Source organism: Pelobates fuscus, chromosome 4 (genome assembly GCF_036172605.1).
Source record: "Pelobates fuscus isolate aPelFus1 chromosome 4, aPelFus1.pri, whole genome shotgun sequence".
Classification (NCBI taxonomy): Eukaryota; Metazoa; Chordata; class Amphibia; order Anura; family Pelobatidae; genus Pelobates; species Pelobates fuscus.
Window position 1 is genome coordinate 392,428,078 of NC_086320.1, and position 27,368 is coordinate 392,455,445.

Here is a 27,368-nt window from a genome sequence, read left to right on the forward strand (position 1 = left end):
ACACACAGCCATTTCGCACATACAGTGATCTCACACACAGCCAGATCACACACAGTAACACCTAGCCATCTCTCACACACACAGCCATTTTTGACAAACACACATTCATCTCTCACACACAGCCATCTCATACACACACAAAGCTATCTCTCACACACAGCCATCTCACAAAAACAGCGATCTCACACACACATAGCCATTTCACACACACATAGCAATCTCACACACACATAGCAATCTCACACACACAGCCAGCTCACACACACAGCCAGCTCACACACACAGCCAGCTCACACACACAGCCAGCTCACACACACAGCCAGCTCACACACACACATAGACATCTCACACACAGCCATCTCACTCAGTCATCTCTCACAAACACAGCCATCTCACACACACACAGCCATCTCACACACACACAGCCATCTCATACACACATACACACTGACATCTGACACACACACAGCCATCTCACACACATAGCCATATCACACAGACAGCGATCTCACACACACATCCAGTTCACACAGTCACACATAGCCATCTCTCACACACATAGCCATCTCGCATACACACAGCCATTTTCGATAAACACACAGCCATCTCTCACACACACAGCCATCTCAAACACACACAGCCATATCACAATATCACAGCTATCTCACACACAGCCATTTCTAACACACAGCCATCTCATATATACACACACACACTGCCATCTCACACACACACAAACACACACAGCCATTTCACACATACAGTGATCTCACACACAGCCAGATCACACACAGTAACACCTAGCCATCTCTCACACACACAGCCATTTTTGACAAACACACATTCATCTCTTACACACAGCCATCTCACACACACACACACACACACACACACAGCTATCTCTCACACACAGCCATCTCACAAAAACAGCGATTTCACACACACACAGCAATCTCACACACACAGCCAGCTCTCACACACACACACATAGACATCTCACACACAGCCATCTCACACAGTCATCTCTCACAAACACAGCCATCTCACACTCACAGCTATCTCTCACACACAGCCATCTCACAAAAACAGTGATCTCACACACACATAGCCATTTCACACATATCACAGCTATCTCACACACAGCCATCTCTAACACGCAGCCATCTCATACACACATACACACACACACTGACATCTGACACACACACACACACAGCCATCTCACACACACAGCCATTTCACACAGACAGCGATCTCACACACACATCCAGTTCACACACAGTCACACATAGCCATCTCTCACACACATAGCCATCTCGCATACACATAGCCATCTCGCATACACACAGCCATTTTTGATAAACACAAAGCCATCTCTCACACACACAGCCATGTCAAACACACACAGCCATATCACACATATCACAGCTCTCACACACAGCCATTTCATATACACACACACACACTGCCATCTCACTCACACACAAACACACACACAGCCATTTCACACATACAGTGATCTCACACACAGCCAGATCACACACAGTAACACCTAGCCATCTCTCACACACACAGCCATTTTTGACAAACACACATTCATCTCACACACAGCCATCTCATACACACATAGCCATCTCTCACACACAGCCATCTCACAAAAACAGCGATCTCACACACACATAGCCATTTCACACACACATAGCAATCTCACACACACATAGCAATCTCACACACACAGCCAGCTCACACACACACATAGACATCTCACACACAGCCATCTCACACAGTCATCTCTCACAAACACAGCCATCTCACACTCACACAGCCATCTCACACACACACAGCCATCTCACACACTCACAGTCATCTCACACACATCCATCTCAAACACACATCCATCTCAAACACACATAGCCATATCACACAAATCACAGCTATCTTACACACACAGCCATCTCATACAAACACACACACTGCCATCTCATACACACAGCCATCTCACCAAATATTGGTTTTAAACGCAGAGACTTTTCCTAATAACCCAATCAAGAATTGATATAGTTTATATATTTTTACACTGATATTTATTTTTTATTTTTAAGCATTGATTCTCCATCTGTTCATATTTAATCTATTTTATGTTCAGTTATTGTGTTCCATCTCCTATTGTGATTTTACTACTCATGGAAATATATTAGCTTTTATCTAATTACAATCCCTTTTTAAAACAATCAGGCTTTTAGTGGGGGGGTCTGTCTCTCTAGTTGTGCAATGTCATATCTCCATTTTGTCTTTTCTTTTTTTGAGGATTGTAGATATCTATATCCTTAACTTTCTTTGTTGCATTCTTTTCAAACAGCCATCTCTCACACAGTCACACAGACATATCACACACAGTCACACAGGAATCTCTCACACAGTCACACAGGCATCTCTCACACAGTCACACAGGCATCTCACACACAGTCACACAGGCATCTCACACACAGTCAAACAGGCATCTCACATACAGTCAAACAGGCATCTCACACACAGTCAAACAGGCATCTCATACACAGGAATTTCTCACACAGTCACACAGACATCTCACACACAGTCAAACAGGCCTCTCACACACAGTCACACAGGAATCTCTCACACAGTCACATAGGCATCTCACACACAGTCACATAGGCATCTCACACACAGTCACACAGACATCTCACACACAGTCAAACAGGCCTCTCACACACAGTCACACAGGAATCTCTCACACAGTCACATAGGCATCTCACACACAGTCACATAGGCATCTCACACACAGTCACACAGACATCTCACACACAGTCAAACAGGCATCTCACACACAGTCAAACAGGCATCTCACACACAGTCAAACAGGCATCTCATACACAGGAATTTCTCACACAGTCACACAGACATCTCACACACAGTCAAACAGGCATCTCACACACAGTCACACAGGAATCTCTCACACAGTCACACAGGAATCTCTCACACAGTCACATAGGCATCTCACACACAGTCACACAGACATCTCACACACAGTCAAACAGGCATCTCACACACAGTCACACAGGCATCTCACACACAGTCACACAGGCATCTCACACACAGTCACACAGGCATCTCACACACAGTCACACAGGCATCTCACACACAGTCACACAGGCACCTCTCACACAGTCACACAGACATCTCTCACACAGTCACACAGGCATCTCTCACACAGCCAAACAGCCATTTCTCACACAGTCACACAGACATCTCACACACAGTCAAACAGCCATCTCTCACACAGACATCTCTCACACAGTCAAACAGGCAACTCTCACACAGTCACACAGGCACCTCTCACACAGTCACACAGGCACCTCTCACACAGTCACACAGGCACCTCTCACACAGTCACACAGGCATCTCTCACACAGCCAAACAGGCACCTCTCACACAGTCACACAGGCACCTCTCACACAGTCACACAGGCATCTCTCACACAGCCAAACAGCCATTTCTCACACAGCCAAACAGCCATCTCACACACAGTCACATACAGCCATTTCTCACACAGTCACACAGACATCTCTCACACAGTCAAACAGGCATCTCTCACACAGTCAAACAGGCATCTCTCACACAGTCAAACAGGCATCTCACACACAGTCACACAGGCATCTCACACACAGTCACACAGGCATCTCACACACAGTCACACAGGCATCTCACACACAGTCACACAGGCATCTCACACACAGTCACACAGGCATCTCACACACAGTCACACAGGCATCTCACACACAGTCACACAGGCATCTCTCACACAGTCACACAGCCATCTCACACACACAGCCATCTCTCACACACAGCCATCTCTCACACACAGCCATCTCTCACACACAGCCATCTCTCACACAGTCACACACAGCCATCTCTCACACAGTCACAGAGCCATCTATCACACAGTTACGCAGCCATTTCACACACAGTCACACACAGCCCTTTCTCACAGCCATCTTTCATACAGCCATCTCTCACACAGTCAAACACAGCCATCTCACACACACAGCAATCTCTCGCTTAGCCCTTTCCCACACACAGCCATCGTTCCCACACACAGTCATCTCTCACACACACAGCCTTCTCAAACACACATAGCCATATCACACATATCACAGCTATCTTACACACACAGCCATCTCATACACACACACACACACACACTGCCATCTCAAACACACAGCCATCTCACCAAATATTGGTTTTAAACGCAGAGACTTTTCCTATTAACCCAATCAAGAATTGATATAGTTTATATATTTTTACACTGATATTTATTTTTTATTTTTAAGCATTGATTCTCCATCTGTTCATATTTAATCTATTTTCTGTTCAGTTATTGTTTTCCATCTCCTATTGTGATTTTACTACTCATGGAAATATATTAGCTTTTATCTAATTACAATCCCTTTTTATAACAATCAGGCTTTTAGTGGGGGGTCTGTCTCTCTAGTTGTGCAATGTCTTATTAAGGGCTCCATACAAAGAATAAAAATCAATGGTGAAAGTGGACAGCCTTGCCTGGAACCATTTGTTATTTGGATTGATCTGGACAGAAAGCCAGAGTTATATATTTTGGCCGAAGGATTAGAGTAAAGGGCCATTAAATTACTCAAAAAGGCTATAGGAAACCCCATACTTATCAGTACCTCTTGCATATAAGTCCAATTTAGTCGATCAAATGCTTTCTCAGCATCAAGAGCTAATAATATGCCCCTTTGGTTGTTAGTTTGTCCCCAGGTGATTAAGTTTAGAAAATGGCGAGTATTATCTCCTGGTTGTCTTGATGGGACAAACCCCGATTGTTCTGGTGAGATCAAATCAAATAACATAGGTTTAATTCGCATGGCTAAAATCTTTGCATATATTTTAATGTCCGTGTTTAGTAAGGATATAGGTCTTAAATTAGCACTCTCGTTAGGGACTTTACCTGGTTTGGGCAAAGTGATTATGTGCGCCAGAAGCATTTCTTCTGGTAAAGACCCAAAGATCTTAAATTTATTAAATAAGTTTGTGAGATGAGGTGTAAGTTGAGGTTCAAAGGTTAAATAAAAATTGTTTGAAAACCCATCTGGGCCCGGGGCTTTATTTTTAGGTAATGTGTATATCACCTTTCTTACTTCATCTTCAGATATTTGTTCACACAGAGCCATACTTTGTTGATCAGTCAGTCTAGGCATATTAACCTCATTAAGAAAGGTAGATATTTCCTCTTTTAAGGGCTGATGCAGTTTTAAGTCCAATTTTAAATTGTATAGTTTATAGTAATATGAAGCCAACTCATCTGCTACCTCTTGTGGATTATACAGTTTTGTACCATTTGCATCTAGCAGAAATTGTATTTTAGTCTGTAAATATTGCGACTTTAATTTGCTCGCTAATAGTTTGCCAGCCTTATTGCCCTGTACATAGAGGATTTGTTTAAGTTTTCTCATTTGACTCTCCATTATATTTATAGACTGCTCTTGCATTGCTTGTTTAACACCTATTATTTGCTCTGTTAGAGTTTTTGTGGGGTTTAATTTATTTGCTTTCTCTAGTTCACTGAGTTTATTTAGAAGGTTCCCTTTAGCTTCCACTGCCCTATTCTTCCTTATCGAACCTGCTTGTATACATAGTCCTCTAAGAACTGCCTTAAGTGTCACCCACTTTGTTATAATACTTGAGGGGTCATGAATATGGTCATTGTAGAAGTTCCTAATTGTTCCACAAATTTTAGAAACTAACTTTGTTTCATTTAAAAGTGATTCATTGAGTCGCCATACATTTCTACCCCTGGCTGCAAATTGTGCTTTAAAAGTGATGACAAGTGGAGCATGATCTGACCAAGTTCTGATTCCTATTTTTGTCTCAGTGACATTCAGTAATGATAATTTATCCACTAAGCACATATCTATTCTCGAATAAGTGCTATGAACGTTTGAGTAAAAGGTATAATCTTTCTCACCTGGGTATAAACAGCGCCATGTGTCATATAAATCATGGGAATTAATAAGTTTAGAAAATTTAGAACTCAGGAGGGTGGTCTGATGTAGTGGGTTCTTAGCGTTACTTCTCTTTATATCCATATTTGGGTCTATTGTACAATTGAAGTCTCCACAAATTATAGTTTGACCTTTACACACGGCCTTAATTTTAGAAAATGCTCTACTCAAAAAGGAGATTTGTGAATTATTTGGGGCATATATCGAGGCTACTGTTATGTGAACTCCATTTAAATTTCCAACCACTATCAGTAGTCTACCTTGCCTATCATTATATATTAACTCCTGATTAAATGACCAATCCTCATGAAACATTATAGCAACCCCTTTTGTTTTATGGGGTGAAAACGCATGATATATTTGTGGGTACCTTTTAGGTTTAAAAGTAGGGGGGTTTCTTGTACAAAAATGTGTTTCTTGGAAACATATTATTGATGCTTTAGAATTATTAATCTCCTGTATTGCTACCCGTCTCTTAAATGGGCTATTTAACCCGTTAACATTCATAGACATACATTTAATGTAATAGGCCATACTCCAAACCGAGTTTCTTTTTTGCTTTACCTCTAGTAGTCAGAAATATCTCTATGGAAATGGTTTCTTCTATAGTTATTTTGACAAGAAGGTTTTAACATACCTCTGTCCCTTTTTTTTTTCCTTTTTTTTTTTTTTCCTTTTTTTTTTTTTTTTTTCTTTTCTTTTACATTTTTCCTCACCCAGTTACATACTTTTAAACTCACTATAGACCTTACACAGAAACAGAAAAAGAAGAAGGAAAAATTAAAAAACAAAAACTTAGAAAATTTAAATTGAAAAGAAAAAAAAAGAAAAAAAAGTAAACAAAGAATAGAAATATAGAGAATATTTACATGAATTCCCAAAAATGAGAATAATTTGTGGGTCGCAAGGGAGACCATCCCTTTAAGCGTCCCTTAAGGGGGGTCGTGTGGAACGATCCCGTTCTTGAGCCTTAATCTATTCTGTAATGCTTCTTATCGCAGTAACACTAACATCTACATCTATATCTACTGTATATAATGTTCTTATCACCTGTTTTATAAAAAGGTCACCTCATTAACATTTTAGCCAAAGCACGGCTAAACACAATCAATGTTTTGCTTATATAAATTTGCCAAAAAAAAAAAAAAAAAAAAATAAAAAAACTTTACAGTTTTACTCTCGCTGTACATCCTAGTAGCCCTATCTACCCCGACATTCAAATAACAGCGATTAACTAATTGCATCTGTTCTTGATTCTATACATTTACAATCTGAACAGTTTAACTTCACTTGCCCAGCAACTTTTCAACTCCTTAATTGCAGGAGGAAAAAAGATTGAAAAAGAAAAAAAAAAGAGCAATAAACACACACAAAAAATAATAATAATAATAATAATAATACTAGTCTGCTAAGCTCACATGCAGTTATCAATTAGCTCCAGAATTTAATAGTTGTGCAATGTCATATCTCCATTTTGTCTTTTCTTTTTTTGAGGATTGTAGATATCTATATCCTTAACTTTCTTTGTTGCATTTTTTCAAACAGCCATCTCTCACACAGTCACACAGACATCTCTCACACAGTCACACAGACATCTCACACACAGTCACACAGGAATCTCTCACACAGTCACACAGACATCTCACACACAGTCACACAGGAATCTCTCACACAGTCACACAGGCATCTCTCACACAGTCACACAGGCATCTCACATACAGTCAAAATGGCATCTCACATACAGTCAAAATGGCATTTCACACACAGTCAAACAGGCATCTCACACACAGTCAAACAGGCATCTCACACACAGTCAAACAGGCATCTCACACACAGTCGCACAGGCATCTCACACACAGTCACACAGACATCTCACACACAGTCAAACATGCATCTCACACACAGTCAAACATGCATCTCACACACAGTCAAACATGCATCTCACACACAGTCAAACATGCATCTCACACACAGTCAAACGGCATCTCTCACACAGTCAAACGGCATCTCTCACACAGTCAAACGGCATCTCTCACACAGTCAAACGGCATATCTCACACAGTCACACAGGCATCTCTCACACAGTCACACAGACATCTCTCACACAGTCACACAGACATCTCACACACAGTCACACAGACATCTCTCACACAGTCACACAGACATCTCACACACAGTCACACAGGAATCTCTCACACAGTCACACAGGCATCTCTCACACAGTCACACAGGCATCTCACATACAGTCAAAATGGCATCTCACATACAGTCAAAATGGCATTTCACACACAGTCAAACAGGCATCTCACACACAGTCAAACAGGCATCTCACACACAGTCAAACAGGCATCTCACACACAGTCGCACAGGCATCTCACACACAGTCACACAGACATCTCACACACAGTCAAACATGCATCTCACACACAGTCAAACATGCATCTCACACACAGTCAAACATGCATCTCACACACAGTCAAACGGCATCTCTCACACAGTCAAACGGCATCTCTCACACAGTCAAACGGCATCTCTCACACAGTCAAACGGCATATCTCACACAGTCACACAGGCATCTCTCACACAGTCACACAGACATCTCTCACACAGTCACACAGACATCTCACACACAGTCACACAGGAATCTCTCACACAGTCACACAGGCATCTCACACACAGTCAAACAGGCATCTCACACACAGTCACACAGGAATCTCTCACACAGTCACACAGACATCTCACACACAGTCAAACAGGCATCTCACACACAGTCACACAGGAATCTCTCACACAGTCACACAGACATTTCACACACAGTCAAACAGGCATCTCACACACAGTCACACAGGAATCTCTCACACAGTCACACAGACATCTCACACACAGTCAAACAGGCATCTCACACACAGTCACACAGGCATCTCTCACACAGTCACACAGACATCTCTCACACAGTCACACAGACATCTCACACACAGTCACACAGGAATCTCTCACACAGTCACACAGGCATCTCACACACAGTCAAACAGGCATCTCCCACACAGTGACACAGGAATCTCTCACACAGTCACACAGGCATCTCTTACACAGGCACACAGACATCTCTCACACAGTCACACATACATCGCTCACACACTCACACAGTCAAACAGGCATCTCTCATACAGTCACACAGGCATCTCTCATACAGTCACACAGGCATCTCTCACACAGTCACACAGCCATTTCTCACACAGTCACACAGACATCTCACACACAGTCAAACAGCCATCTCACACACAGTCACATACAGCCAATTCTCACACACAGTCACATACATCCATTTCTCACACAGTCACACAGACATCTCACACACAGTCACATACAGCCATTTCTCACAGTCACACAGCCATCTCACACACAGTCACATACAGCCATTTCTCACACAGTCACATATAGCCATCTCACACACAGTCACATATAGCCATCTCACACACAGTCACATATAGCCATCTCACACACAGTCACATACATCCATCTCACACACACAGTCACATACATCCATCTCACACACACAGTCACATACATCCATCTCACACACACAGTCACATACATCCATCTCTCACACAGCCATCTCACACATAGCCATCTCTCGCACTGTCACACGGCCATCTCTCCCACAGTCACACACAGCCATCTCTTACACACACACAGCCATCTCTCTCTCTCACACACAGTCATCTAACAAACAGCCATCTCTCACACACACAGCCTCACACAGCCATCTCTCACATACACAGCCATCCCTCACACAGCCATCTCTCACATACACAGCCATCTCTCACACACCTATCTCTCATACAGTCACACAGTCATCTCTCTCATACACAGCCATCTCTCACACACACAGCCATCTCTCACACAGTCACACACAGACATCTCACACAGTCACACACAGACATCTCTCACACAGTCACACAGCCATCTCACACACACAGTCATCTCTCACACAGTCACACACAGCCATCTCTCGCACAGTCACAGAGCCATCTATCACACAGTTACGCAGCCATTTCACACACAGTCACACACAGCCATTTCTCACAGTCACACAGCCATCTTTCATACAGCCATCTCTCAAACAGTCAAACACAGCCATCTCACACACAGCAATCTCTCGCTTAGCCCTTTCCCACACACAGCCATCGTTCCCACAGACAGCCATCTCTCACACACACAGCCATCTCTCACACACACAGCCATCTCTCACACACACAGTCATCTCACACACACAGTCATCTCACACACACACACAGTCATCTCACACATACACAGCCATCTCTCTCTTAGTCACACAGCCATCTCACACATACAGCCATCTCTTACACACAGCCATCTCTTACACACAGCCATTTGTCACACAGTCACATACAGACATCTCTCACACAGCCATCTCTCACACAGCCATCTCTCACACAGAGTCATCTCTCATACAGTGTATCACACAGACATCTCTCACACAGTCACAGAGCCATTTATCACACAGTTACGCAGCCATTTCTCACAGTCACACAGTTATCTAACACATTGTCATCTCTCACACAGTCACACACAGCCATCTCACACACAGACATCTCACACACAGACATCTCACACACACAGCCATCTTTCATACAGTCATCTCTCAGACAGTCAAACACAGCCATCTCACACAGCAATCTCTCACACAGCAATCTCTCACACAGCAATATCTTGCTTAGTCACACAGCCATCTTCCCACACACAGCCATTTCTCACACACAGAGCCATCTCTCACACATACACAGCCATCTCTCACACAGTCACTTAGTCATATAACACACATTCATCTCTCACACAGTCACACACAGCCATCTCTCAGACAGTCACACACAGCCATCTCTCACACAGTCAAACACAGCCATCTCACACACAGTCAAACACAGCCATCTCACACACAGTCATCTCTCTTACAGCAATCTCTTGCTTAGTCACACAGCCATCTTCCCACACACAGCCATTTCTCACACACACAGCCATCTCTCACACAGTCACACACAGCCATCTCACACACAGACATCTCACACACACAGCCATCTTTCATACAGCCATCTCTCAGACAGTCACACACAGCCATCTCTCAGACAGTCACACACAGACATCTCACACACAGCAATCTCTTGCTTAGTCACACAGCCATCTACCCACACACAGCCATCTCACACATACACAGCCATCTCTCACACATACACAGCCATCTCTCACACATACACAGCCATCTCTCACACATACACAGCCATCTCTCACACATAAACAGCCATCTCTCCCACATACATAGTCATCTCTCACACACAGCCATCTCTCTCACACGGCTACCTCTCATGGTTCTGATGATCTCTCATTCTGTAGGTAATATGGCCTGGTTTCCAGTTCTGCTGTTATTGGGTGCTGTGGCATTAACTCAAGTAGTTGAAGGTGAGTCAGTTAAGTTTGTCATAAAAGCTTTGTGATTGGTACACTTTAATGAACACTCCAAGCACCATAACCACTCCAAGAGTATCCTGCCGCCCTCACAGTATAAATGGTCACACCGTTTCACTTCTTACTTGGAGTGTACTAAGTGACAGTAACTGATTCTATGTAAGCTGGAAGCTCTATGTTCTGAGCTAAGTCGGCGATGCAGGGCGTAGCTCAATATTTCAGTGATTTCCGACTCATATAGCGGTGGTGACCGGCGCCCGTTAGAAAGCAGTTTAACTACTCATAGAGGGGTATCCGGGCATTCCTGGAAGGATCCTATCATTACAGCTTGTTACGGTTACTCCCAGGCTAGCTGGAAGCTGGACCGCTTGGATAGTCTGGATCCCGCTGTAGAGAGAGAGAGAAGAGCCGCTCCAACTAGTAGACCATAAGAATCCTGTAAGTGTAGAACAATCCTACTAGCTATGGTACAGCTAGGATACCCTTTTGCCCACAAAACGAGTCGAGGCTGCGATTTGAAGGTCAAGCAAGAACTGGCTTTAATGGCACACAGGTATCAGTATTTATGCTAAATCTTAGGTCCAGGTACAGCCCCCTCTGGACCTTATGGGATACAGGGACAATACAAGTGGTTAACCAATAAGAACACAATGTATCTTTTGAAATTGTTACTGCCCAGCTTAGAGATAATGAATCCAACGGTTATGACAATACAATTATCTCCAAGCGCCCAAATTACCACGTTTTCTTGCAACATACAAAACAGGATAAAAATACATAACTTTAACATTTTCATATATAATTTGTTCATTCTACCATTCATTATGTAGCCCTGGTCTGAGCGAAACAGTTAACCGAAGAGCGCTCAGAACCCACGAACTGTCCGCGTAGTTTCCTCATTAGAAAGTCTGTTCGTGTCTTTTTGTCCCAGGCTTGGGATGGCGGCCATGTTTTTAAGTGTGTTAATAGGCAGCGGGACCTCGACCTCAAACTCGTGGAACGAGTAACGGCTAGGGGATTGCACGAATCCCCGCCCAATTGCTGGTTGTCCCAGCTGTTCGGGAGACGAACGGAGACCACCGGGAAGGGTTACTTAACCTGCGGTTAACCGCAAAAAACAACGTTCTAATTGATGCCACACGCCAGTCCGTAGGTGGTCCTTGTTCGTGAACCTTTTAGTAGTTTGACTTCGGGAGATAGGGCACGAACGTAAATGCCCTGAGGCCGTCAATTAGGTTGTGGTTAACCGCAGACCTCAACTCTGTAGGTGATCAATTAGGGAAACGTTCCGCTCGTAGGGTGGTCGGCCGTTCGGTTATTAGAACAGTGACCGGGGTTAAGTGGCGGCACACGCCAGGGGCCGGGTGGTCCGTTGTTCGTATAACGAATGAGTAGCAGGTAATCTGTTCGGGAGTTGGGTACAAAAGTATAGTACCGAAGCAAGGTTCTGGGCGAAACATAGGGAAGGGCAACGTTGTAACTGTCTGTAGCGATTTCGTAACACAGCCCATTATCTCTCTCAGTGTATCACACGGCATCTCTCTCAGTGTATCACACGGCATCTCTCTCAGTGTATCACACGGCATCTCTCTCAGTGTATCACACGGCATCTCTCTCAGTGTATCACACGGCATCTCTCTCAGTGTATCACACGGCATCTCTCTCAGTGTATCACACGGCATCTCTCTCAGTGTATCACACGGCATCTCTCTCAGTGTATCACACGGTATCTCTCTCAGTGTATCACACGGCATCTCTCTCAGTGTATCACACGGCATCTCTCTCAGTGTATCACACGGCATCTCTCTCAGTGTATCACACGGTATCTCTCTCAGTGTATCACACGGTATCTCTCTCAGTGTATCACACGGTATCTCTCTCAGTGTATCACACGGTATCTCTCTCAGTGTATCACACGGTATCTCTCTCAGTGTATCACACGGTATCTCTCTCAGTGTATCACACGGTATCTCTCTCAGTGTATAACACGGTTGTAACGGATCGCCTGGCACCCCGACTTGGTACCTCCGTTAATGGATGCTCCTAGTGCTTCCTGAGGACTCCAAGCACTCTAGCTGACACCACCATCACCGAATCCGAGAAACCTTTTAAATTCTCCCAAGCATATGAATGCTGTAGACCATTGAATAGGAACCATACGAATAGGCTTGTACTCCTAGCAGTCAACTGGAACAGCATGCAATAAATCCTTCCCCCAATAATGAGACGACACATCACTTTGAGGATAAAACAGGAACTCTGGACTGGCTCATCCAGCCTGGCTTTTATTTCCACTCACACATACAGGCCACACCCAGGGGGAGGCATAAAAGAACCTATGACATAGATGTTACCTCCCACACATCCCCTCCCCTTAGTGTGATACATAATCCCATTATGCATACAGTGTAAAATATACTTTTACACAACTTTCATAACTTTAAAACCATACATCACATTCACATAAAAATACATATCCACAATCAATCCATTCAGGGGAACAACATATTAAAAAATGGCATGAATCCGAACAGGGGTTCAAATGTTACTAAAAGTATCTTTTGTTCCTTTTTGGCTGGCAGAAAAACATCCCCACAATGCACCCTGGTTTCCTCCCTTCTCCCTGGAGTTAATTGGAGAAGTAATCCAATTACCCAGGACTAAAGGCAGACTCCATTAACCACATGGTTGCAAAACAACATAAAACACTTTAAAATACATAAAGTCACATTTACACATAACACACAGACATTTCACCTATCCCCAGATAGCTGGGATCTGCACGCACAAAACTACCGAATAGCGCGCAGATCCTACTCACACAGTACAATTGCCATGGAGCTAAAGTCTTTCCCATAGTCTTTCATTATATGAATAGGCTCCATGGTATGGCTATCTGGGGTATCACATTCCCATAAAGTCTGGTCCATAGTCCAAAGGCAAGAGGCGGGCAATCAGCCCCCTCCAAGGACACGTGGCGAGGTCGGTTTCGCCACACTTCTCCCCTTTACCCCCCAGACTAACAGGGTACTTGACCTCCTGCCGGTCAGGGCCCTTGTTAGTCCAGCAGCCCACCCACAAGACAGAAACAGCAGAGCAGCCCACCCACAATAAACAGTTACTACACCTGGGTGAGGGAGAATCTTGTCCAGGTTCAGGTGCCTCACCACGGCTGTGTGGGGGACTGGTAGGCTGCCTTGGTAGGTTGCTGAGGGGGCAGAGACCAGCGGTACTCTGTCCTGTTGCCAGCACTACCACGGGAGTAGTCTGGTTGGAGCCTGGTTGCTGGAGACCGACTGTCTCCCCTTTAAATACACCGCTCTGCTGCTGGAGACCGACTGTCTCCCCTTGAGTTACACAGCTCTGCTGCTGGAGACCGACTGTCTCCCCTTTAGTTACACAGCTCTGCTGCTGGAGACAGACTGTCTCCCCTTTGGCTAAACAGCCCTGTTGTGGGGGGGCAGGACCGACCGTCCCTACCCCCTGTGCTGGAAGTGCAGAGACCACGGTCCCATCTGCACAGGTGTGGGGCTTACAGTCTCCCCCTGGTACATTAAGCTGCTGCTGGGGAGAGGTGGTAACCAGCTCCTCTCCCATTAGAACACTCTGCCCATTGATGATCCGCCGCTGGGGAGAGGTGGTAACAATCTCCTCTCCCATTAGAACACTCTGCCCATTGATGATCTGCCGCTGGGGAGAGGAGGTAACAATCTCCTCTCCCATGCCTACTTTCAGTCTTTGTGGAGGGAGACCGACTGTCTCTCCTCCCAATTCAGTTTCCTGCTGCTGGGGAATATAGACTGGGCTCTCTATTCCCAAAAAATCACGCTGCTGCTGGGGGGTAGGACCAACTACCTCTGCCCCCTGTAACTCAGCCTTCCGCTGGGGAGGGAGGACGCTGCTCTCCTCTCCCTGCACTTCACACTGCCTTCCCGGCATATCACTCTGCTGCTGGGGGGTAGGACCAACTACCTCTGCCCCCTGTAACTCAGCCTGCCGCTGGGGAATGGAGACTGGGCTCCCAATTCCCTGCAATTCACACTGCCGCTGGGGAATGGAGACTGGGCTCCCAATTCCCAACAAATCACACTGCCGCTGGGGAGGGAGGACGGCCCCTTCAGCTCCCTGTAACTTGGGCGCAGAGACCACGGTCCCATCTGCGCTGGTGTGGGGCTTACTGTCTCCCCTTGGTGCGCTAAGCTGCCGCTGGGGAGAGGGGGTAACAAACTCCTCTCCCTTACACACTTTCAGCAGCTGGGGAGCAGGGCTGACCCTCTGTACTCCCTGTAGGCAGGGCGCAGAGACCACGATCCCATCTGCGCTGGTGAGGGGTTTACTGTCTCCCCTTGGTGTGCTAAGCTGCCGCTGGGGAGAGGGGGTAACAAACTCCTCTCCCTTACACACTTTCAGCAGCTGGGGAGCAGGGCTGACCCTCTGTACTCCCTGTAGGCAGGGCGCAGAGACCACGGTCCCATCTGCGCTGGTGAGGGGTTTACTGTCTCCCCTTGGTGGGTTAGGTTGTCGGTGGGGAGAGGGGGTAACAAACTCCTCTCCCTTACACACCTTCAGCCGCTGGGGAGAGGGGATAACAGGTTCCTCTCCCTGAACCGTAGACTGCCGCTGGGGAGGAAGGACGACCCCTTCAGCTCTCTTTTTGTCTAAATCTGCTAGGCGCTGCAGGAAATCTGCCGTTGATTCCCTTATGAACTGCACAATTTTCTCTGAGGGGTTGGGTCCAAAGAAAGCCAGCCGTATGGCAATCTCTCTGTCCAACCGCTCCTGAGTGTAGCCAGGCGCCATGCTTGCTCTGCTGCAGTTGCTTCTTTTGTGGATAGGGACGCTGTACGGGTACTAGCGTTGTCCTCCCTTTGTAATCCAAACGAACTGTGTCTCCGAGCTGCTTTACCTCACACTAGGACGCCATCCCACCGCTTGCCACCAATGTAACGGATCGCCTGGCACCCCGACTTGGTACCTCCGTTAATGGATGCTCCTAGTGCTTCCTGAGGACTCCAAGCACTCTAGCTGACACCACCATCACCGAATCCGAGAAACCTTTTAAATTCTCCCAAGCATATGAATGCTGTAGACCATTGAATAGGAACCATACGAATAGGCTTGTACTCCTAGCAGTCAACTGGAACAGCATGCAATAAATCCTTCCCCCAATAATGAGACGACACATCACTTTGAGGATAAAACAGGAACTCTGGACTGGCTCATCCAGCCTGGCTTTTATTTCCACTCACACATACAGGCCACACCCAGGGGGAGGCATAAAAGAACCTATGACATAGATGTTACCTCCCACACATCCCCTCCCCTTAGTGTGACACATAATCCCATTATGCATACAGTGTAAAATATACTTTTACACAACTTTCATAACTTTAAAACCATACATCACATTCACATAAAAATACATATCCACAATCAATCCATTCAGGGGAACAACATATTAAAAAATGGCATGAATCCGAACAGGGGTTCAAATGTTACTAAAAGTATATTTTGTTCCTTTTTGGCTGGCAGAAAAACATCCCCACAATGCACCCTGGTTTCCTCCCTTCTCCCTGGAGTTAATTGGAGAAGTAATCCAATTACCCAGGACTAAAGGCAGACTCCATTAACCACATGGTTGCAAAACAACATAAAACACTTTAAAATACATAAAGTCACATTTACACATAACACACAGACATTTCACCTATCCCCAGATAGCTGGGATCTGCACGCACAAAACTACCGAATAGCGCGCAGATCCTACTCACACAGTACAATTGCCATGGAGCTAAAGTCTTTCCCATAGTCTTTCATTATATGAATAGGCTCCATGGTATGGCTATCTGGGGTATCACATTCCCATAAAGTCTGGTCCATAGTCCAAAGGCAAGAGGCGGGCAATCAGCCCCCTCCAAGGACACGTGGCGAGGTCGGTTTCGCCACAACGGTATCTCTCTCAGGATATCACACGGTATCTCTCTCAGGATATCACACGGTATCTCTCTCAGGATATCACACGGTATCTCTCTCAGTGTATCACACGGGATCTCTCTCAGTGTATCACACGGGATCTCTCTCAGTATATCACACGGTATCTCTCTCAGTGTATCACACGGTATCAGTATTGAGTCTCTCTTCCTCAGGTGCCCAGGTTCGTTCCATGTGCCCTAATGGATGGTTTTACTATAAGGCCAATTGCTATGGATATTTTCGTTACCCTTTGACCTGGTCTGAAGCTGAGGTAAGAAATCTTTCTCCTGCGACCTTCATTGTCTCCCCCCTTATACTACAACAGTGATATATAAAAGCGGGGCAAGCAGACAAATATCAGATCAAGACCCGGCAATAGCCACCATTCTTAATATCAGCCCATTGCCATTACTAGCCTTTAACAATGCTACACTCTCAAATTAATATAGCAAATAAAATTAATATGAGGAAAGATGTAGACTACAACACAACAATATAAAATAAAAGTTTGTCAAAGGCAGGGTAAGGATAGAAGAACACAGACAAATAAAATCACAACCATCTGCAAGCACTGTCACAATGTATAAACTGCCTGTCAGTGCTTTACATTTCATTTATGGTGAAACACTCACAATAATACATACGATATAAACATATGGGGGGAGGAGGGAATATAGATAAGTCAATAAAATGCAACTTGTCAGAAATCTGCAGGGTTAGGGGAACACAGATAAATAAAAAAACAAAAACACAGCATTCTGCATGTGTTAACACAATATGCAAACACACACGGAACATAACTGTGACATGCACCTTCCCCGGGGTACATAACTGTGACATGTACCTTCCCCGGGGTACATAACTGTGACATGCACCTTCCCCAGGGTACATAACTGTGACATGCACCTTCCCCGGGGTACATAACTGTGACATGCACCTTCCCCGGGGTACATAACTGTGACATGCACCTTCCCCAGGGTACATAACTGTGACATGGACCTTCCCCAGGGTACATAACTGTGACATGGACCTTCCCCAGGGTACATAACTGTGACATGCACCTTCCCCGGGGTACATAACTGTGACATGCACCTTCCCCAGGGTACATAACTGTGACATGCACCTTCCCCAGGGTACATAACTGTGACATGCACCTTCCCCGGGGTACATAACTGTGACATGCACCTTCTACCAAGAGATGGCGCTCTGTAACACAATGTCAATTCAGGAGTTCACTAAGGGTCTCTGGGCTGACACAGGCTCTCTAAGTCCATAAGGGCACCATGATATCTGGGAAGGAGGCTAGCTCTCACACTAGCCATCTAGTCTTGTCACTGGGCAGCCATGGGTAAGAAGAGATAAATGGAGCATTCCATTTTTAAATGTGAGGAAGCTTCTGTCAAACCATTTCCGGGACCGTAGCTATTAAATGTCTCTCAGACAGTCACACACCTTGAAACATTACTCAAGAATTGTTTAATGACCCAAGGCCTGCTCCAATCTTTGCACCACTTCCTCTCTTCCACAGTTTGATTGCCAAGCATATGGACACGGTGCCCATTTGGCTTCCATATTGGATTCCTCAGAAGCCGACATAATTGCTTCTCACATATCAGCATATCAGAAGAACCAGCCCGTCTGGATTGGACTGCATGACCCAGAACAGGTCAGTCACAAGAAAGTGTAATTGTGTTAGAGCAGACAGTGGAGCGATATATTGCTGGGCGTACAGTCTGTAAGTCAATGCACAATGCACATTATACGCCATATACAGTAACTATATACATTATACGCCATATACAGTAACTATATACATTATACGCTGTATACAGTAACTGTGAACATTATACCTCGTATACAGTAACTATATACATTATACGCTGTATACGGTAACTATATACATTATACTCCATATACAGTAACTATATACATTATACGCTGTATACGGTAACTATATACATTATACTCCATATACAGTAACTATATACATTATACGCTGTATACAGTAACTATATACATTATACGCCATATACAGTAACTATATACATTATACTCCATATACAGTAACTATATACATTATATGCCATATACAGTAACTATATACATTATACTCCATATACAGTAACTATATACATTATACGCTGTATACAGTACCGCCACTGCCTCTATATACAGAGTAACATGGCTCCCTCTATATACAGTGTAACATGGCTCCCCTCTATATACAGTGTAACATGGCTCCCCTCTATATACAGTGTAACATGGCTCCCCTCTATATACAGAGTAACATGCTCCCTCTATATACAGAGTAACATGGCTCCCTCTATATACCGTGTAAACATGGCTCCCTCTATATACAGAATAACATGGCTCCCTCTATATACAGAGTAACATGGCTCCCTCTATATACAGAGTAACATGCTCCCTCTATATACAGAGTAACATGCTCCCTCTATATACAGAGTAACATGGCTCCCTCTATATACCGTGTAAACATGGCTCCCTCTATATACAGAGTAACATGGCTCCCCTCTATATACAGAGTAGAGGGGAGTATATACCATCATAGGTGACTAGGGGTCCCCAAGCCCCTAGTCACACACCCAAATAAAAAAAGCCCCTAAAAAATAGTGAGGGGGGAATAAAATTACTACCCTGTAAAGTAAAATTCATCTTACTATTCAACGTCTTCCTTTTTCTAAAATCTTCATTTTTCAGCCCAAAAAAAGGCCAAATAAAAAGCCATCATACCCGTCGAACTTAAAAATAAAATAAAAAACCCGAGCGCAAAAAAAAATTAATCCATCTTCACCCATGGAGGGCTCCGCGCAGACTAGGGTATTAACATATACCCTATTGTTACAATTGTTACTTGAAAAGCATGAGGAATGCCGTTGGGGTACCACATGCTCATTTGTTATACCTCCATGCACTACAAAAATAAAGAATTTTAAAAAAAAAATAATAAAAAAAAATTTAAAAAAATGTATGCAGCTTCCAAATTAATCTAAAATGGATGCTGTCCAGGAGGTGGGAGGGTCTGCTAGGGAGGGTGTGCAGCTGATTGGCTGTAATGTGTCTGCTGACTGTGAGGTACAGGGTCAAAGTTTACTCAATGATGACGAATAGGGGGCGGATCGAACCGCGCATGTGTTCGCCCGCTGTGGCGAACGCGAACACAATATGTTCGCCAGGAACTATTCGCCAGCGAACCGTTCGGTACATCACTACTCACGAATAGCTGCTAGCAGACGAACAGGAAAAGCACCCAAGCGGCTTAAACTCCTGTCAATCAGTCTCTAACAGCATACAGTAAATCCCCCCAAAGACGAGACAGAGCTCTGTGTTGAGGGTCAAGCAGTGGTCTGTTTATTCAGGGCTACCTGCCTAGTATTTATGCAGGTCTTCCACCTGGTGGACACTCCCCTAGGGGACCAGATGGAAGACTGTAACACAGACAGACATGTATCACATTTCAGACACACAGAAGTAAAACATCCCCACAATGCATCCTAATTTCCCTCCCTCTATCCTGGAGATAATTGAGAAGTAATTCAATTAACTCCCAGGACAGAGGCAAACTCCATTATACACGTGGGGACCCAAATACAGTAAAATACATTAAAACATATAATATAACATTTTATACATAAAACACATGTCACATATCCCCAGATAGCTGGGATCTGAGCGCACAAAGCTACCGAATAGCGCTCAGATCCTATTCACACAGTTCAATTGCCATGGAGCCAGAGTCTTTAATTACACAAATTGACCCATGGCATAGCTATCTGGGTTAACACATTCACATATACAAACTACCGAATTAACCGGTGTTCGGCTAAATCGCACGAATAGGAACCAGGGGGCTGGAGGCTCAGCTGTGCCTGCACGTAAAAGTGTCCACTTTTAGTGCACTGATTCCGGGCTGAGCACCGCTGGTCGTCCGGGGAGCTCCCTAAGACCGCCACCTAGCGGCCGCTAAGTGTAATCGCGGCCACCCAGTAACAGTCAATTAAGCTGCGGTTAACCGCAGCTACTGGGTGGTCAATTAACAGCGCCTGCTGGCTCCCCACGGATTTGGGGAGGCTAAGAGAAGGCGGTTCGTGCGGTAGACAGAATCTACCGAACGGCTGTGCAGAAAGGCATGAATAAACCTTTCTGCACAGTAAAATTAACTGTTTAACTGCCGGTCCATAATCCAAAGGCAGTAGGCAGGCAACCAGGCTCCTCCAATGCACAGTGGCGAGATTGCTCTCGTCACAATTCCTTTTTCAGATGTCACAAGAACCGATCATGGATCTACCATCGGACAACATACCCAGCTTGCCAGTCAGGCCAGGGTCTCCGGAGAAATCCCTTCCCTCTTTTACCCACTGGTCCCTGAGATACTTCCCATGGCGGTCTCGGCCATACCCACTCCATACGTTTCCCCGGCCCACCATGTCCCAGAGTCCATCAAAAAAGGAATTCTCGAGGGTAAAGATGTTAACTCGATGTCCCAACAACTGACCTCCCAAACTACACTTGCTAGCATGACAGACATCTCACCACCCCCTCACCCCACTCACTAGTCAGGGTGGCGGGTAGAGAGACACACCGGACAGTCCCATTTCATTTCTGGGCAAGGCTCGGGTGTGCAGTGACTTTAATGCAGGGGTATGTTATCTCACGGCATGCGGGGCACTGCACGTCTGCTCCATATGCTTCAGGGCCCACACCAAGTCCACTTGCCCAGCCCTTCTGTCACCTAAGAAACGTCTGACCGAGGTTAACATTGACAACCTGGAATACTATCTCCAGTCACATCCAGCTAGGCACTTGGTAAATCATCTGGTGACTGTTTTTTTCACAGGAGTTTCTGGGCGCTGTTTGGATATATTGAGCGCTCAGATCCAAGGGGGTTCTGTTCATTATAATAGGAATTAGGTATTTTTACTGTTGTTGTAAATAGAGATATGTTCTGTACCTGGAAATAATTGGCTTAACACACCCATTTAAGCCAATTGTCTCTAGGATAGAGGAGAAGATAGAACGGCTGCACAGCCTAACTCTGTGGAGCTGGTTGGAGCAGGAAAGCCATGCTTGCAGTTGATCAAAAAGGACTTCCATCTAACTTTTGAACCACTAGACCAATTTGTATTATTTTGACATATGTTTGTATACTGCGTATGCTGGTTCAGAATATGTATGTGAATGTGATGTATACTTGTAAAGTTATGAATACTGTGTAAAACTGTATTTTCCTGCCTGTGATAATTACATTAACCCATTGTGTACAGTAATTATATCACAGGCAGAGGGGAGGATTTTGTGGGAATGAATGGGAGTGTTTACCTGTATTGTACGTGTTTGGCTGTTCTACAAAACCATGTGGGTGGTAACATTGTGTAAAAATGTGTATATAAGAAACCATAAAACCACAGCTCTGTCTGTTCCTGTTTTGATCCTCATCATAGAGCCTCGTCTCATGATTGGGGGATACGACTGCATCTACACTGGGGGATTGCTATACTCTACATACTCCCCTAGCTATAATCTCTAAGCTCTTTTAAGAGCTTGTTCCAGCTACGCTCTCTGCAGGAAGAGATGTTCGGTCTGTCTGGAGAAGTGCTTGGAGCCCTCGGGAAGCACTTGGAACATCCATCAATGGAGGTACTCGGTTGGAGTACTAGGAGCTCCGTTACACACACCAACTCCCTTCAGCCACCCTCCTGCAAAGAAAAGGTAAGAAACAGGAGGGTGGCTGAAAAATTAGCTGTCTGTCTGTCTGTTAGTATGTATGTGTGTGTGTGTCTGTATATATGTCTATCAGTGTGTATGTATGACTGTGTGTGTATTTGTGTCATTTTTGTATCAGTGAGTGTGTTTGTGTCTGTGTGTATTCCTGTGGGTGGTATTTGGAGGCAGGCCCTAGGGGGGATTTGAAGGCAGGCTCTGGGGAGCCTAGACTTTGAGCTGTGTTAGGAGCCACAACATTTCTGATGGTGGCCAGTCAAAGGCACACCTGTGCAATAATCATGCTGTTTAATCCACATCTTGATATGCCACAACTGTGAGGTGGATGGATTATCTCGGCAAAGAAGTGCTCACTAACACAGATATAGACAAATTTTGTGTACATAGATCTTTTTGTACCTCCGTTGATAAATGCTCCTAGTGCTTCCCGAGGGCTCCAAGCACTTCTCCAGACACCATAAGCACTGCAGACCGAACCTCTCTTCCTGCAGAGAGCAAAGCTGAAACAAGCTCTTAAAAGAGCTCAGTGATTATAGCTAGGGGAGTATGTAGAGTATAGCAATCCCCCAGTGTAGATGCAGCCGTTTCCCCCAATCATGAGACGAGGCTTTATGTTGAGGGAAAAAAACAGGAACAGACAGAGCTGTGGTTTTATGTTTTCTTATATACACATTTTTACACATAAAGTCCCACCCACATGGTTTTGTAGAACAGCCAATCAAACACGTACAATACAGGTAAACACTCCCATTCATTCCCACAAAATCCTCCCCCCTTAGATCTTAGAGTTCAGCTCATGAAAAATGGGGGCAAAAACAAGTGTTGCGTTTACAATTTTGTTCAGTGTATATACATTGTACGCTATATACATTATTTAATTAATGTAAATTACACCCCATGTACAGTATGTATATACATTAAATGCCACGTACACCAACTATATACATTATACGCCATGTACAGCAACGCTATCAATGTTTTTATGGTCCTAGTGAATTATAGCATATTTTGTGTCATGTATTCCGTTTTTTATATATGGGACTCTCTGATTATTGAATATAAACGTTTATATTAGTAATCATTTTATTCTGCTTAGAATCGGCGCTGGAAGTGGAATGATGGATCCATGTACAATTATCGTGCCTGGCTCTCAGGTCAGCCAGACAACCATAACTCAGCCGAGTACTGCGGCGAATTGTCCTGCATAGACAGTAAGTGAGAGTTCTATATTGCACTATACCTCCCATAAAAAGCTATATCTAAGGATCTCCCCTGGATCTGGACTATCAGGGGCTCCAGTGGGACCTCAGATCAGTGGCGGATCCAGAAGCTAATCTCGGGAGGGGCTCTGGCAGATTATTTTAAGAAACAATCCAGGCACAATAACCACTACAGCTCTCTGTAGTGGTTTTGGTGCCAGGAGTTGCTGTGGCGCCCTCCCAGAGTAAGTAGTCAAACTGTTTAAAAAATGTTTGATAACTTACCCATGTCTGCCGGGATAGGGGTTGTAGTGTGTATGTGTGTGAGGGGTGCAGTGTGTGTGAGGGTCGCAGTATGTGTATGAAGGGGTAGTGCGTGTGTAAGAGGGGTGCAGTGTATGTATGGGGTAGCAATATGTATATTGGGAGCAGTGTGTTTGTGTGTAAATGGTGCAGTGTGTGTATTGGGAGCAGTGTGTTTGTGCGTGAGTGGCGCAGTGTGTTTTTGTGTGAGGGGTGCTGTGTGTGTGTATGGGGGGCAGTGAGTGTATTGGGGGCTATGTGTAAGGGGGGCTGTGTGTGTGTGTAAGGGGGGCTATGTATGTAAGGGGGAGCTGTGTGTGTAAGGGGGGGCTGTGTGTGTAAGAGGGGGGGCTGTGTATGTAAGGGGGGCTGTGTGTGTAAGAGGGGGGCTGTGTGTGTAAGAGGGGGGCTGTGTGTGTAAGGGGGGCTGTGTATGTAAGAGGGGGCTGTGTATGTAAGGGGGGTGTGGGTAAGGGGGGGACTGTTTATGTAAGGGGGGACTGTGTATGTAGGGGGGGACTGTGTATGATGGGGGGGCTGTGTATGTAGTGGGGGCTGTATATGTATGGGGGGGCTGTGTATGTAAGGGGGGACTGTGTATGTAAGGGGGGACTGTGTAGGTAAGGGGGGACTGTGTAGGTAAGGGGGGACTGTGTAGGTAAGGGGGGCTGTGTATGTAAGGGGGGGGGCTGTGTAGGGAAGGGGGGCTGTGTAGGTAAGGGAGGGGCTGTGTAGGTAAGGGGGGGGCTGTGTAGGTAAGGGGGGGGGCTGTGTAGGTAAGGGGGGCTGTGTAGGTAAGGGGGACTGTTGTATGTAAGGGGGACTGTGTATGTAAGGGGGGGCTGTGTATGTAAGAGGGGGCTGTGTAGGTAAGGGGGGGCCGTGTATGTAAGAGGGGGGCTGTGTATGTAAGAGGGGGGCTGTGTAGGTAAGGGGGGGCTGTGTATGTAAGAGGGGGGCTGTGTATGTAAGAGGGGGGCTGTGTATGTAAGAGGGGGGCTGTGTAGGTAAGGGGTGGCTGTGTATGTAAGAGGGGGGCTGTGTATGTAAGAGGGGGGCTGTGTAGGTAAGGGGGGACTGTGTATGTAAGGGGGGGCTGTGTATGTAAGAGGGGGGGGCTGTGTAGGTAAGGGGGGGCTGTGTAGGTAAGGGGGATGTGGGTAGGGGGGGGCTGTGTAGGTAAGGGGGGGCTGTGTATGTAAGAGGGGGGCTGTGTATGTAAGAGGGGGGCTGTGTATGTAAGAGGGGGGCTGTGTATGTAAGAGGGGGGCTGTGTAGGTAAGGGGGGGCTGTGTAGGTAAGGGGGGGCTGTGTATGTAAGAGGGGGGCTGTGTATGTAAGAGGGGGGCTGTGTATGTAAGAGGGGGGCTGTGTATGTAAGAGGGGGGCTGTGTAGGTAAGGGGGGGCTGTGTATGTAAGAGGGGGGCTGTGTAGGTAAGGGGGGGCTGTGTAGGTAAGGGGGGACTGTGTATGTAAGGGGGGGCTGTGTATGTAAGAGGGGGGGCTGTGTAGGTAAGGGGGGCTGTGTAGGTAAGGGGGATGTGGGTAAGGGGGGGGGCTGTGTAGGTAAGGGGGGGGCTGTGTATGTAAGAGGGGGGCTGTGTATGTAAGAGGGGGGCTGTGTAGGTAAGGGGGGGCTGTGTATGTAAGAGGGGGGCTGTGTAGGTAAGGGGGGGCTGTGTAGGTAGGGGGGGCTGTGTAGGTAAGGGGGGGCTGTGTAGGTAAGGGGGGGCTGTGTATGTAAGAGGGGGGCTGTGTATGTAAGAGGGGGGCTGTGTAGGTAAGGGGGGCTGTGTAGGTAAGGGGGGGCTGTGTATGTAAGAGTGGGGCTGTGTATGTAAGAGGGGGGCTGTGTAGGTAAGGGGGGGCTGTGTATGTAAGAGGGGGGCTGTGTAGGTAAGAGGGGGCTGTGTATGTAAGGGGGGGCTGTGTAGGTAAGGGGGGCTGTGTAGGTAAGGGGGGGCTGTGTAGGTAAGGGGGGCTGTGTATGTAAGAGGGGGGCTGTGTATGTAAGAGGGGGGCTGTGAAGGTAAGGGAGGGCTGTGTATGTAAGAGGGGGGCTGTGTAGGTAAGGGGGGGCTGTGTATGTAAGGGGGGGCTGTGTATGTAAGAGGGGGGCTGTGTATGTAAGAGGGGGGCTGTGTAGGTAAGGGGGGGCTGTGTATGTAAGAGGGGGGCTGTGTATGTAAGAGGGGGGCTGTGTAGGTAAGGGGGGGCTGTGTAGGTAAGGGGGGGCTGTGTATGTAAGAGGGGGGCTGTGTATGTAAGAGGGGGGCTGTGTATGTAAGAGGGGGGCTGTGTAGGTAAGGGAGGGCTGTGTATGTAAGAGGGGGGCTGTGTAGGTAAGGGGGGGCTGTGTATGTAAGGGGGGGCTGTGTATGTAAGAGGGGGGCTGTGTAGGTAAGGGGGGGCTGTGTATGTAAGAGGGGGGCTGTGTATGTAAGAGGGGGGCTGTGTAGGTAAGGGGGGGCTGTGTATGTAAGAGGGGGGCTGTGTATGTAAGAGGGGGGCTGTGTAGGTAAGGGGGGGCTGTGTAGGTAAGGGGGGGCTGTGTATGTAAGAGGGGGCTGTGTATGTAAGAGGGGGGCTGTGTAGGTAAGGGGGGGCTGTGTATGTAAGAGGGGGGCTGTG

At 45.9% G+C, this 27,368-nt stretch overlaps 1 protein-coding gene across 1 annotated transcript in view; it reads left to right on the forward strand.

Annotated features, from left to right (window-relative positions):
- The window catches only part of LOC134608208 (regenerating islet-derived protein 4-like), a 47,925-nt gene that overhangs the window by 6,623 nt on the left and 13,934 nt on the right, over positions 1-27,368 (forward strand). Inside the window, exons 2-5 of the mRNA XM_063450876.1 lie at positions 11,451-11,516; positions 17,669-17,766; positions 19,024-19,161; positions 24,331-24,445. Of these exons, the coding sequence (XP_063306946.1) occupies positions 11,456-11,516; positions 17,669-17,766; positions 19,024-19,161; positions 24,331-24,445 (412 nt within the window). The 5' untranslated portion in view covers positions 11,451-11,455. The remainder of the gene's footprint in view (positions 1-11,450; positions 11,517-17,668; positions 17,767-19,023; positions 19,162-24,330; positions 24,446-27,368) is intronic.